The following is a 13681-nucleotide window of genomic DNA, read 5'->3' as shown; positions in this document are numbered from 1 at the left end:
TGTGTGATTTGTGGCAAACAAAATGCATTTTGGTTAGCAGCTGGTCAGTATCACGGTTAGTGTACTGTTGTTATAGAGTTGTTTTGGTCCATTTTACAATTAAGAGGGGGGAACAAAGCTCAGAAAAGAATTGTATGTGTTAACAGGTCAACAGCACTTTTAAAATTAATTTCCCACAAAAACATCAGGCCATAAGACACTAAAGGGGTTGTGTGTGTGTGTGTGTTTGTGTATGTATACAGTATAAATGTGAAAGAATTGGCAGGTTTCTTTGAGTGACTGTGGGCTTGTGTAAATGTATCAGTGAGCCCGTGTATGCGTACCGTTGAGGCTCATCCGCAGGTTTTCAGGAGTGGTGGCCTGTTTGAGCGCCAGCTCCACCTGCTCCCGACGTTTGGACTCGAACTCCAGCGCTTCCTGCAGTTTTCTCTTCGCCTTCTTCTCCTTCTTCAGGCGCTTCTGAATGGTGGCTGAGAGACAGAAGGAAATCCTGTTTACAGATCAGACATTCCTGTCCAGTAAAATTCACTTCATTATGTCTCTTTAAGGGGGTTACATATGTTATTCCTAGATTACATATACATATTTCCTTATTATTTCTTGGATGTTTTTTCTTTGTTTAAACTGCCTTTTTTTTTATGGTCTGTTCTAAATCAGTAAAAAGCGGTTGATGGTGAAGGAAGCATAGCGGTTAAGGAAGCTGCCCGGTAATCAGAAGGTTGCCGGTTCGAATCCCGATACGCCAAGGTGCACACTGAGCAAAGCACTGTCCCCACACACTGCTCCCCGGGCGCCTGTCATGGCTGCCCACTGGTTAAAAGCAGAGGACACATTTTGTTGTGTCACTGTGTGCTGTGTATCACAATGACAATCACTTCAACAGAGGGAACCCCTCCTTCTCTGGTCAGTACATGTGCAAATGCATTCAGAAGATCAGTTTTAAGAAATAATACTTAAGAACTGTTTCCAATTCTGCCCATAAAATAACAGAGAGATATATTTACATATCTATAAGGGCCGTTCTGGTCTAGGGTATATGCTGTATGCATTAGTACCCTGTACTGTTATTATTCTGTCGGTTTCACATCGTCTCATACTTGCTTTAGCAATATAGAATGTAAAGCAGTTTTGCCAATAAAGCCCACTGAACTGAAGTGAATTGAGAGAGGGGGGAGGATTCTCCACTGCCACTGGTTTTCTCTCTCTCTCCATCTCTCTCACACGCACGCACGCACACACACACACACACACACACATCTCCATAACGCATCCAATTACTGCCGTTTGATTTGCCAAATCATTCCGTACTCCCCTCTATTAGAGAGAGCGAATTTGAATAAGATGCAGTGCACTAACAGCCATGGCTAATAAATTATTAAAGTGTTTGTACATACCGTCTGAGTTGTTACCCAAGCAGCTAATTGCCTTAATTTCTTGGCTGTGAGTAAGGAGAGGCAGGCTGGCTCCTAAATCCTGCTCTCGCGCACAGCGGCGTGTGCCAAACACTGAACAGCTCGCCGAGGCCGTTTCACTGAGAGCTTAGGCGCCCCTAATCATTCGTTCATTCATTCATCTGTTCCCTGCATACCTTTTAAACATTAATGTTAAAGAGTCATATGCTTAAACGCTCACGCACACTAAGACACGCACACACACCTCGGCTGTGTAGCTCGCTGGTCAGCTGTCTCTCCAGACTCTCCCTCAGTTCTCTCTCTCTGTAAAGCTCCATCTTCAGTTCCTTACGTTCCTGCTGGACCTGTTTATCCTGGACTCGAGTGTTATCCACTGCAACCTTCAGCAGACCCTACACACACACACACACACACACACTTTATAAATTTACCCATAAACATGCGTGGAAACATATTTCTCAGGTATGGATGAGCTTTATAGAGACACCAAACCATTTGAAAAATGAATTCATCTTTTACAAATTTATTTAAACAATTTAAAACTTTATATTTTATTAAACATAAAATCTTTCACACATGCATATAGCCTCAGAGACACACGGCTGTGTGGTACCTGTATGTTGGTGAGCAGAGTCTCCACAGATGAGAGGCCATCAGCAAACAGGAACGGGGCGGGGAAACCAGGGGGGAGGGTCTGCCCTCCTAGGGGCAACTTTTCAAAACCTGGTTTCATCATGGGCAAAACCAGCTGAGCCCCTTCTGAATCACACACATAGGACAGAGGAGAGAAAAGAGACAAAATTCAAAATCTCTCTCACACACACACTCCACACATGAAACGATAAAATCTCCAGTTACTTATTATTGATTTATCTTTGTGCAACGCTCTTGTTTAATGCACAGAGCAACAGCAGAAAACAGGCGTGGTGATTTAGAGTGTGCGCGCACACATACACACACACACAGTGTGGAATTAACACCAAAAGCAGAGAACATTTACTAGATGAGATCAGTCTGGAAAGTGTGACCTTCCTCACATGGAGCAGTTTAACATCAGCAGATCACTTAAATCACACAAACAGGCACACTGAATACAAGCAGATTCACTCCTACACTCAAGAGGATCAGGAGGATTTGCAAATGCACAATAGTTCACTTTTGATTGGTTATTTATTTAATTGAATAGATTCACATTAATTCACACCGGATGTGAATGCCCCCTCCATCTCTCCTCCGTCATGCTCATTCTCCATCCAAGACAGATGGGGTGGTGTAGAGGAGATGGCGGGGCGGGTGAAGACATTGATTTCCCTTCTGCTGGATCCAGAGCAGAGACACAATAACCTGCAGCCCCGATCAGCACATGCTTGTCCCACAGCTATATATCTGTTCACCCCCCTATCAGACACACAGTGAGAGAGACAGAGCGAGAGAGACAGAGGGGGGTAGAAATAACTCCTCTTCTAGCCTTCCTCTCTCTGCTCTAACAGCGTGTCACTGTGTGATTAAGTTTTTGTGGCGCCAGAAAGCGCTTTGCCGACCAAGGTCAGGCAGACGGAGCATGGAACTGTTATAGTGAGAAAACGAGGGAGGGAGAGAGAGAGAGAGAAGATAGGGGTGTGTGTGCACTGAAGGTGACAGATGGAGGGAGTGATAGGGTGAGAAAAGGGGTAGAGAGAGAAGTGCAAGGTGAGCTGTTAGATAAACATGGCATGAAAAGGCCACTTCGGTGTGTGTGCGGGTGTGTGTTTGCGCGTGTACTTTGCGTGCGCTTTTCATTGGCCTAATAAAAAGTAATCTCCTTCATTTCTACAGTGTGTATCTCCAGCACGTTCTGAACTACAAATCCGGGCTGAGGTTGAGTGGGAGGGGCTAATGCAGTCATGGGCCGCGCCTTTAAACCCCCCCACCTGCCCCATCCTCTCGGCTCCTTAATTGCGAGTCCATTTGAAAATGACAGATTTATCTTGCTGCTGGCGCAGATAGTGTGTACTTCAATTTATTTAGGGAGAGGAGAGAGAGAGAAAGAGAGAGAGGGGGGGGGGGGGGGGGATAAGAGGCTGCCCAGTGACATTTACAAAGTGCCCCCGTTCTGTCGACGGTCACCATAATGCACACAAGTAATGATACAGTGTCAGGCCTGGCTTTTGTGTGTGTGTGTGTATGCGCACAGCACAGTGTCTTCTGCTGCTTTCTAATTCTCAGTTATAGTTTACACCGCACACATGACCACCATGTAACATCACACGGCGTGCAGTTACCACTGCAACCCCCCAACACACACACACACACACACAGCCGAAAAATAAAGGACTGAGAGAGAAACGTAAATAAGTAATACAGAAACAAACAAAACATTGGGCCAAGGAAGTGGCTTTTCCCCCCTTTTATCCGGCCGTGAGACCCCATCAATAATTTATCCACCACACGTTTTTCTCGCTCCCCTAAAAATAAAGACAATAACCCATCTAGTGAAAAAATGTCAAATGTAAAAAACTTTTACATTTGAGTTTGCAACAAAACATGACTGGAGCGAGGGTCCATCAGCGCAGGCCGCAGAGCTCTCAGAGACCTCTGCTGTGTTTTAGCAGCAGCAGCCACTTGCCCTGTGTGACCCGCAGGGTGACACTGACTTGCAACGCTGCTGTGCATTTCTGTCACCGCTCTGACTGGACCGTGCTGTGAGCTATGATGGTCAGCACCACTTTAAATATAAAACAGTAAGGCAACGTAGAAAGGGTTTTAGAACACAGTTCTAAAAAACAATGTGTCTGGGTTTTATCAGCAGCTTCAGCCTGGTTGTGTGGGATCGTGATGGCGCCATTTCTCCAAATTCAAGTGTTTTTATGTCCCCCATTTTATCATGCGGTTCGCTGATGTCCAAACATGCACATGGGGATTAATCACTCTTTCACCCCAACTCTTGCTGGTAACCACTGAACCTCTGTCAATGTGCGTGACTTCACACCTTAAATTGGTACAATCATCATTGGTCACTGTGCAAAAGCAACGTGATCAGACTGCTGCTCGTCATATTGCTGAAAATGCTGTAGTTGGAAGTGAAGTTGATTAACTATTTCATTGTGGATCAGACGGGCTGGAGTGGGTTAGAATTGGGTAGATTCAGAACTCCACACCATTAAGAAAAACACCATCACTGATAAGAAACAGACCGTTACCCCACTGTACAGATTAATTTGTAACTTCTATAATAATCCCCGAGGGTCACACGTCTGCATCTCAAAGCCGGGCCCCTCAGTGTATGCATTAAAAACTAACCCCAAAAACATAATGAGCCTCAGTGAGTCGAGCTGTGGGACCGGGGTTCATTACGTTCCTTCAAGATGAAAGCATGATAATAAAAGAAAAAAGCTGGAAAAGGCGGTCCGTCAGAAGGAAGTGAACAGGGGGTCCATTTATTATATTTTAATGGCTGTGTTGGAAGGCATACGGTAACTGCTCTGAGACAGAAAACCTGAGGAATGTGGCTGATTGGGTTTTGTTAGGTTTTGTTTGGCTATTGGAATGTTAAAAGAAGCAAAATATGTGTATTCAAATAAAACTCCCTCCATCATCCACGTCAGTACTTATTATACTGACATACAGCGACCTTCATATCCTGACTGACTTATAAGTCCCAATTATGTTCAGTAATTACAGGGTCAGGCCCCGTGGTTAACGGCAGTAGTAGCACGATTTGAAAGAGCGTGCTTCACACTTCAACTTTGTCCCAATGTTGCCAGATGTTGTGAATTATAAAAGAAGGCAACCATTAAACAGGAACCTTTTCCCAGTATGTGTGTTTCTGTGTTGGTGATAGGGTTGCCAGGCAATTCAATTCATTCATTCATTTCATAAATTTACTTAGAAAAGTCTGAACTGGCAACATGCAATTGTAAGAGATGATAAAAATTTCAGCTCCTGGCTCATGGTCAGGTACTGTCTGTGTGTGTGTGTGTGTGTGCTCCTGGTAAAATGTGTAAAAAGTCTGACCTCACAGCTGAAAGTAATGAGGAGGCCCTGTCTTGTGGTTCAACAGATCTGGGGTGTGTGATCCTCTAATGGCCAAGCACTCGTACAAAACGAACGTGTTCCTCATCACACCTGGGAGCACCCTGAACACTAAGGAACCGTGGAAGTGAGTGATTTCATTCGTAAATAAGAAAGTGTATAATAAAGCACAAAACATCAGAGAAACAGGGAACAAAAAGAGGTGGGGCGAGAGGTGCAGAGGAGAGAGGGATGATGCTGCCTATTTGGCCCCTTTACTCTGGATACTAATGAATATGCGTGGATGAAATGAAGGCTAATGAGGTTTCCTTTCCCCCAATTAGGCTGCGAGTGATGATATGCGGAATATTAAACGCATGAAATACTGGGTCAACACTCATGCCCTCCACCTGGGCAGGGGAGGGGAGCAGCTGAATGATACAGGTCCCACCAGAGAGCGAGGGAGAGAATGGGAGGGAGGCAGCGTGGACGGCCAGTTTCATGCGAAGAGGTTGGAGGGTTTATAGCTCGTAAAATAAAGGCTTGTCTGAACCCTGCAAACTGACAGAGTGCTGGAGAGATGGACTGAAACTCCTGCAATACTGGGAATCAGAAAAGCTGCCTGTCTACGAAGAAACCAGCCACCAGCCACATCTATTTAGATAAGAATGAGCATGGAAGGCCACGTCATAACCCTGTCTGAGTCTATACTATATCATTATTATTGTCACGGCCATTGGTTGATCTGCCCCTGCAAGATTTCCCAACAGGCCTGACCTGGATAAGCAGGTTTAAGAAAACAAATGCTTGGGTTGTAGTCATGATAGTGTTCATTGTTACTATTAATTGTTAAAATCAAATATATATTTGCATAATAATGACAAAGTGTGATAGAGAAATACATAAAACAGTATAGTATAATAAAATATGTACTATATATGTAAAATGGAGGACCACAAGAAAAATAAAACCACAAACACTGGAATGGTGAATGCAATATTCCGTGCTGTAACACTGGAGAGAAGAAGCGAGACTTTCTGGGGTTTTCATTTATAAATGGTAGTAGATTTGGCCGGCATGGTCCTAAATGGGAAACTATACCATAACACGGGAGCAGCACATTCTCCCGAAGTACTTGATCTGTTGACCTTATTGAACAAGAGGTTTTAAAAGCAAATAAACCCTTAATAACTGACCCTAAAGTTCACCAGTAAGCAGTGTAGGGAGGTTAAAATAGGGGTAATGTGATGCGTGGCTCTTATTGAACTTCTATTCACAGCCATTGCATTCGTATTTATTCCATTTACCGAACTACATTTACAGTTTACAGCATTTACCAGACGCCCTTATCCTGAGTGACTTACAATCAGTAGTTACAGGGACAGTCCCCCCCCTGGAGCAACTTAGGGTCAAGTGTCTTGCTCAGGGACACAGTGGTAGTAAGTGGGGTTTGAACCCGGGTCTTCTGGTTCATAGGCGAGTGTGTCACCCACTAGACTACTACCACCCCTCTGTGCATCTGGGTGATACGTCGCAGCATCAGCAGTCCGGCAGCATCAGCAGTCCTCTGTCTGTCTGCGCCGCTCATGACGTCACCGCCGGTGCGGAGGGCGCGCGGGGGAAACGAGCACACGGACGAGCGAGAAATCATCCATCACCGACTTCTCCGTCCAAAAGTTCCGCCGCGCCGGGTGACTTTCAATCGCGGTAACCTTGCCCCAAATTCACCCACCTACTCCTTTACTAGTTTTTTTTTTTTTTTTACAAACGAAAGAGGAAAGACGTCGTGCACCAGATAAAGTGTCCTGAAATCTGCAGCCAGCGCGGACGCGTCGGTTCTGGGGGGTTTAATTAAACCATCAGAAAGGCGCTTAGAACAGCAATCAGGCTAATGATCAAAAACAGGGCGCTTCAAAGCGGCGCATTCGAGGGAGGCGAACAAACACGCAAACAAACAACGACGACGACGCAAAGTGGACGGAGCCCCTTCTCTCGCCGACCGGCCACATCTGTCGCCGTCGGTTGTGAACCGCGGCCAAGCACTCGCAGCGGGAAGGAAACGGCGGCTTTGTTTGGCCCGATTTACCCGCGCGCTTATCGCAAAGGGCGAAACAATGGCGCACATTTCTATCCGAAATCATTACGGCCCCATTTCAAACCATTTCCGCGCGGCTAATTTCATAATGGCGACGCGGAAACATTGATCGTAACCAGATGCCGCGCGTCTCGCAGCTACGAAGGGGCCGGCCGAGGAGCGTGCGCGCCTCCGCGAGGCGAGCGTGCGCGCCTCCGCCAGCGGGCCGTGCGCGCGCCCGGCCTTCGGGAAGAGTCGCGGTTCGCGCGCGTTACACGCCGAGGCCCTGCGCGCAATGTGCGTACTGGCACGCTGGCATTTAATGTTCCCACTGCATCTACATCTCTCAGATCTGCACAAATGTTTTAATCCGGCGAGTGTTGAAAATAAAAGTGTTATGCTGTATGGGCGGACCCACCTGAATTGGCCTTTGTGTACATTTCTATTCTTCACGTTTACATGTAGGTATGTTCCATGTAACATTTAGGTTTACACGCTAAATGTTACAAAATATCAAAATATTGCAATATTTTAAGTGCTGATATTTTATTGATACAGGGACATCAAATACAAATTTAGTCAGAAATTAAGTTCTGAATTATGTTTAACTATTAATGTAATATGATCCACACAGATTATACAAAGCACAAACAGGTTACTGACAATTGGAAGCCTGTAGAGGTGAAATGTAGGTGTAGGAGAAATGGTGTGATGATGATGTGGTTTGAGCTTCTTCATCAGTGAGGTCAGAGGTCACACCCTGGGCCAAAATGTTAGTCATCACTGTGTTCAATTTTCCATGACCTAAGATGTGTGTGTGGTCTTCTCAAGTTTATATTATTATTCTCTCACAGAAAAAAAACACCCCAGCAAAAACAGCGGCCTATTAATTACAGCAGCTTCCTGTACATTTATTCTTAGCGGGGCAAACTTCCTCTCATACACAGTAGGACTAATCTGAGGAGGCACAGCCAGGAGTGGCCAGACACACACACACACACACACACACACACACACACACACACTCACACACACTCACACACACACACGAGAACATGCAGTGCTTCTTTCTATGAACAGCCTCTTCATGGTGTATTACGAGCACATATATACCTCCACTACCTGGCCACCTGTCTAGGGGCTTTTCCTGGCACAGACTAGAGCTTGCCAACCACACTAACCTGCACAAGTGGGTGTAGAACGTGGATGGATATGTGCCATATATAATACATTAAAACAGTTTTAATGTATTATATTTTCAGTTTTACTGTGACCTGTAATTGACAGTAATAGTAATGCCAATAATAATTATAATTGGGAAGTAAATCCAATTAATTTTACTATGTAAATAACAGTATTATCATTTATTATACATTTAAATATTATTATTGTTATTTGGGCATATTTAGTGAAGGGAAATTTGAGAGTTGTAAGAATTGTGAAATAGCTTCAGTAAATTAATTTGTGAAATTGTGGTTACTGTCTGTTTTATTAGACATTATACCACAGTTAGTTCCAAGCTGGTATTTTGATTGGCTGAGAGGACTCCTGGGAGTGACAATATTCCATGATAGTGTCACTCTGACAGCGAATGCAGACTGTAGTAAACTGTCTGATATAACATTGCTTAAATAAACAGGCTGATTTCAAGTCTGAATTACAGTAGTCACAACCACTTACCATTTAATTGACTGCAACATGCCCATTCATAATGTAAACCACTCCGTGAAATATAAATGTGCTTACAATATTATATGAGAGATTCATAGGAACTTTTGTTGTAGTCATTACAGAAAGTTCGGTCCATCACACACATTACTGAATTACCGATTTTTGAAAAGAAAATCTGTGTAAATAATCTGCCGCTTGAACAAGGCCAGCAAAGGCATGAAATAGATCAATGAAGTTTTATGGTTCAAATATCTCTCTCTCTCTTCTGAAAGATCCAGCGAGCGAGGAACGGAGAAAGTGAGAACGAGGGGCCGAGAGGGAACGGCAGAGGAGACACCTTGCCATAAGCGGCCGGGCAGCACCGTTAGCTGGGGCTCTGGCCTCTTTACCGGCGGCTCGCGGGGGCAGGTGATTTATAGAGCAGGAGGGAGAGGGAGCGCTCTGGAGCCCCAGAAAAAAAAAAAGCAAAGGCGAGAGAGGAAAAAGAAAGGAGCTCCTCGCCCAGGGCACGGCCATTCATCAGCACGTCGCTCGTCACTTTGTTTATCGTCCAGACTGGGAGCCATGCAACACGAACCGCCCACCACGACACTAGTATAACAAGCACACACACCCAAATCTCTCACGCACACAAATATACTAAAGTTACGGTCATATAGAAGATTTCGGACAGATTCGCACTTTAAATGCATACACAGCCAGATACACACAAATCAATGTGATCGTACAAGGTTGGCACAGGAACATGGTACACACACACCGAGCTGAACTAGAGCGTGGAGTGTGTAGCACCAGATCCGCTCAAAGCACATTCAGGTGTGCAGGAGGCCCTCTGTGCCGCCCACAATCTGCCCACCTAATTTCACTCGAACCCACCGTGAGGTGCTGTGTGTGTGTTTCTCTAAGTAGGTCACTAAACCATGGGCCACTTCCATTGTTATAAGAAGGCTGTGTGTGACATGGTGACAATGTCATGGGTGTAAGAGAGGATAAATACACCTGCGTCAGCAAGGCTCCTCCCACTGCAAGAACAGAAGAAAACGGGACCTTAAGAAAGTTGTAAGGAACCCAGGGTTTGAATCTGCCCCCTGAAACTATTCCATACCCTAACTACAGGCTTCTCACATGCTAACTAAAACAATTCCAACCTGAAATAAGCTTCTAGTGTATTTCAACTCCCGTTCAGTCTGGCTGATATTTAAATCACAATTAAAATTGAATAATTTGATCTTGTTCCACTTACTGTGAACCAATCTGTTCATTTCAAAACTGCTTCAGTCTGTGCATTTCCATGCGCAGTTTAGTCAAGCTATGCCTACAGCTCGACTTTAAGTCAGACTACTGTCTCTGTCCAAGTATACATGAAAGGGAGGTGAATCGATTCACTGACTGATGTATCCCTGTTCAGTTATGACAGGCCACGATTTCAGTATTTCGAGGATTGTCCAGTTCACCAAAGACCAAAGCAACAAACAATTGACCTGAGGTCTGTAGGTGAAATTACAGAGTGTGTGCAGTCCAGTTTTGGGTCCCCTTGAATGTATACATGCTGAAATTGTCTGTGTGTTTAAGTCTAGCTCTGAAAAGTTTGATTTAGTTCAATTTCAGACTAACACAATTACATGTAGACTGGTTTTAGTTAATTCCAGTAATTCCATTTCCTTTAATTTCATGTAAGCATTTTAATAAGATATATTATTAAAAGTGGCTATTCATCTAAATCTTTACATTATAAATGGAAAGAATGAGATGAATGAAACCCACAAAACAGCGAGATATGGGCCTCATTGCATCTAATCATTATCATTGTTATATATGTAGTTTACAAATGATATAAATGACTCCTCACAAGCTACACTGACATAAGTCTGATGTATGGGGTTGTCTGTAATAGCAGGTTATTCTGTGGTCTGGGGACAAGTGACCTACATCCACAGACAGCCCTGCTTTCTTCTTCCAATCATGTGAAGGAATCAGCACATGGCTCTCTACTAAACAATAACACTGCAAGATGGTGTACGTGTGTGTCTGTGTGTGTGTGTATGCACACAGGCCGGATTATTTTCCACACACATTAATAAAATATGGTCACAGGCCAGGTGCACTGAATCTCTTCAGAAGAGCCTGGGGGCCTGAGAGCTCAGCTCCTCCCTGTGCTGCACTCTGCATCTCAACCCACCATCTGCCAAGGCGTACACACACTTACACACAAGCTCATTTACACTCACATTTACACGCAAACGTAGTCTCACACGTTCACTTACTCAGACTCACATTTACCCCTCACACGCACACTTGAACAAGACCAGAGTCTTAAGTGGAGTGGAACAGACCCCATCTCCACCTCACATTAAAATGCAGTTTGCGTTCAGGAAAATTATCTGAATAGTGGGAAATGAATGTTCATGCAAGTTGTAAATGGTAACACAAATCAAGAACTTGATTATGAAGGCAGTAATATTCTTGTAAATGTGTGTTCCTGTGATTATATTTTCATCTAAAGCATTATTTTCTGGTGATGCCATTATAGTCGTAACAGAGACATGGCGATTACACGCAGCCTCTCACTGATTATTGCAAAATTGCGAAAATGAGAATTCCACTTCAGCTCTGAAATTTGATACACCATGTGCCTGAGCATTCCTCGGTGCCGGTCACAAGCCCAGGTAAACAGGGACGGTTCCGGCAGGAAGGGCACCTGGCATAAAACTTTTGCCAAATCTATTGTGCGAACAACCAAACCAGTTTATCCACTGTGGCGACCCCGAACAGGAGCAGCCGAAGGCAGACGTTGACCAGTAATATTTATACAAGTGAAGTAATAAAGCAATAAACAGTAATAGACTGTGTATTTTTTACCTGTGTGTAAAATGGAAGTGACTCCTTTTCCAGAAACTTGGCACACAACACCAATGTTCACACAAACACACACACACACACACACTCTGCTATAAACACATACACTGCCCACCTTTCTCTTTGAGAATCTTCTTCATGTTGATGCCAGTGTCTCGTTCACCCAGGTCCCCATCAGCTGAGTTCAACACTGCAGGCATACACACAAGACATGGGTTAAGTAATATGTGTGTGTGTGTGTGTGTGTGTGTGTGTGTGTGTTTGTGCCAGCTCAGGAATATGAGTGTGCATGCTCACCAAGGCGCTGTGGGCTGTGTGTGTGTGGGTTGGGCGAGCTGGAAGCGGAGCTGCTGGGGTGTGAGTGTGAGGAGGGTTGAGAGGCTGGGCGAGGCGCTTCCTCCAAAGATGGAGCTGGAGACGGACTGTCCTGCACACACTCCTGTAATACACACACACACATAGTGAAAACCACTCAGTCTTCACAAACATATTCCTCAAGCATGAAAAATTAACATAGAGACAATTAAAAAATATCACACACTCATACAAATGTGTTCAACAACATCTTATTATCACAGACAACAAAATGAACAACCATGTAGACTTAAGAGACTCATCTACAGATCTAGGTTGCTTCTGTACACTCGGAGTTCTCCCACACGGAGAGCAATCACACTCCCATTCACCCTCTCTTGTCGCAGGGACTACACACATTAATGAGGAATTTGATAGCCACTGGGAGAACACACACACAAACACACACAAGCCAGTCCCCCATGTCAGCATTAGCAATTAATGTGAGACTCTAACCAAAGTGACTGTGTAGGCACTGCTGTGCAATGAGATTTGTGCTTAACACTCAAAGCGCTTGAATGATGCGCAAAAGGAGGTTAAATAGAATGAAGTGACTAAAAGGGAATTAAATGTCTTTAATACAGAAGTGACAGTAATGTTAAATATTCATAATACAGAGTCAGACATTTCTCCTGCAACAGAGCAGCATGCCTCTGAACACACTGTCTTTAAAATGGGATTAAACTGCTGCTGGGAAAGATCTGTGTATCTGTGCTTTGTCACAATGACAGAAATGCATCCACTGAAATGCATCATTGAGAAATAATGTGTGAGTGTGCCATCGAGTGGGGGCTGTGTGTGTGTGTGCATGTGTGTGTCCTACCTTGATTACCGATGCTCCTGCACGGGACAGGGGGCTATGCATCTGGGCAGCGGCAGCCATGTTGGCAATGGTGTTGAGATGGTTCATCTGGTTCATTGCCATGGCGACAGAGGCAGGAGGAAGGCTGACTGGCAGCAGGGGGTGGGGCATCATCATAAACGGCAGATCCAGACCTGAGAATAGGGAAAACAGAAGAGATAAGTGATTTCAATACATACTGATACCAATGCTGGTAATATACAGTAAACACACTTAAGTAAATCTTCATGATCACCTCTGTAATTTTGTGTGTGTTTAAGTGTAGCCCATCAAAAAACAAGCACAGAGTAGGACTGTGGTATCAGCCTAGTAGATGTACAGTACCAGTCAAAAGTTTGGACCCACCTGCTCTGGGGTGGTTATGGAGACTAAGATGAATCTGTTTTGAATCTGATAAGAAACATAAACCTTCAGAACTTTAGGAAAACTATCTTCATTGTCAAATGTGGTCATAAGACGTCA

The 13681-nt window shown here is 44.4% G+C and overlaps 1 protein-coding gene across 4 annotated transcripts in view; it reads right to left on the bottom strand.

Annotated features, from left to right (window-relative positions):
• Nucleotides 1-13681, bottom strand: part of dacha (dachshund a) — a 103170-nt gene that overhangs the window by 7980 nt on the left and 81509 nt on the right. For 2 of the 4 annotated variants that reach the window (XM_028984622.1, XM_028984626.1), the window contains 6 exons: nt 13181-13353; nt 12301-12442; nt 12119-12193; nt 2026-2171; nt 1657-1804; nt 324-470 (listed from right to left, as the gene is read on the bottom strand). In XM_028984622.1, coding sequence (XP_028840455.1) covers nt 324-470; nt 1657-1804; nt 2026-2171; nt 12119-12193; nt 12301-12442; nt 13181-13353 — 831 coding nt within the window. The remainder of the gene's footprint in view (nt 1-323; nt 471-1656; nt 1805-2025; nt 2172-12118; nt 12194-12300; nt 12443-13180; nt 13354-13681) is intronic. The other 2 variants (XM_028984624.1, XM_028984625.1) reach the window with 2 other exon arrangements.

This window comes from Denticeps clupeoides, chromosome 6, assembly GCF_900700375.1.
Source record: "Denticeps clupeoides chromosome 6, fDenClu1.1, whole genome shotgun sequence".
Taxonomy (NCBI): domain Eukaryota; kingdom Metazoa; phylum Chordata; class Actinopteri; order Clupeiformes; family Denticipitidae; genus Denticeps; species Denticeps clupeoides.
This window is presented reverse-complemented; position numbering and strand designations above follow the sequence as displayed.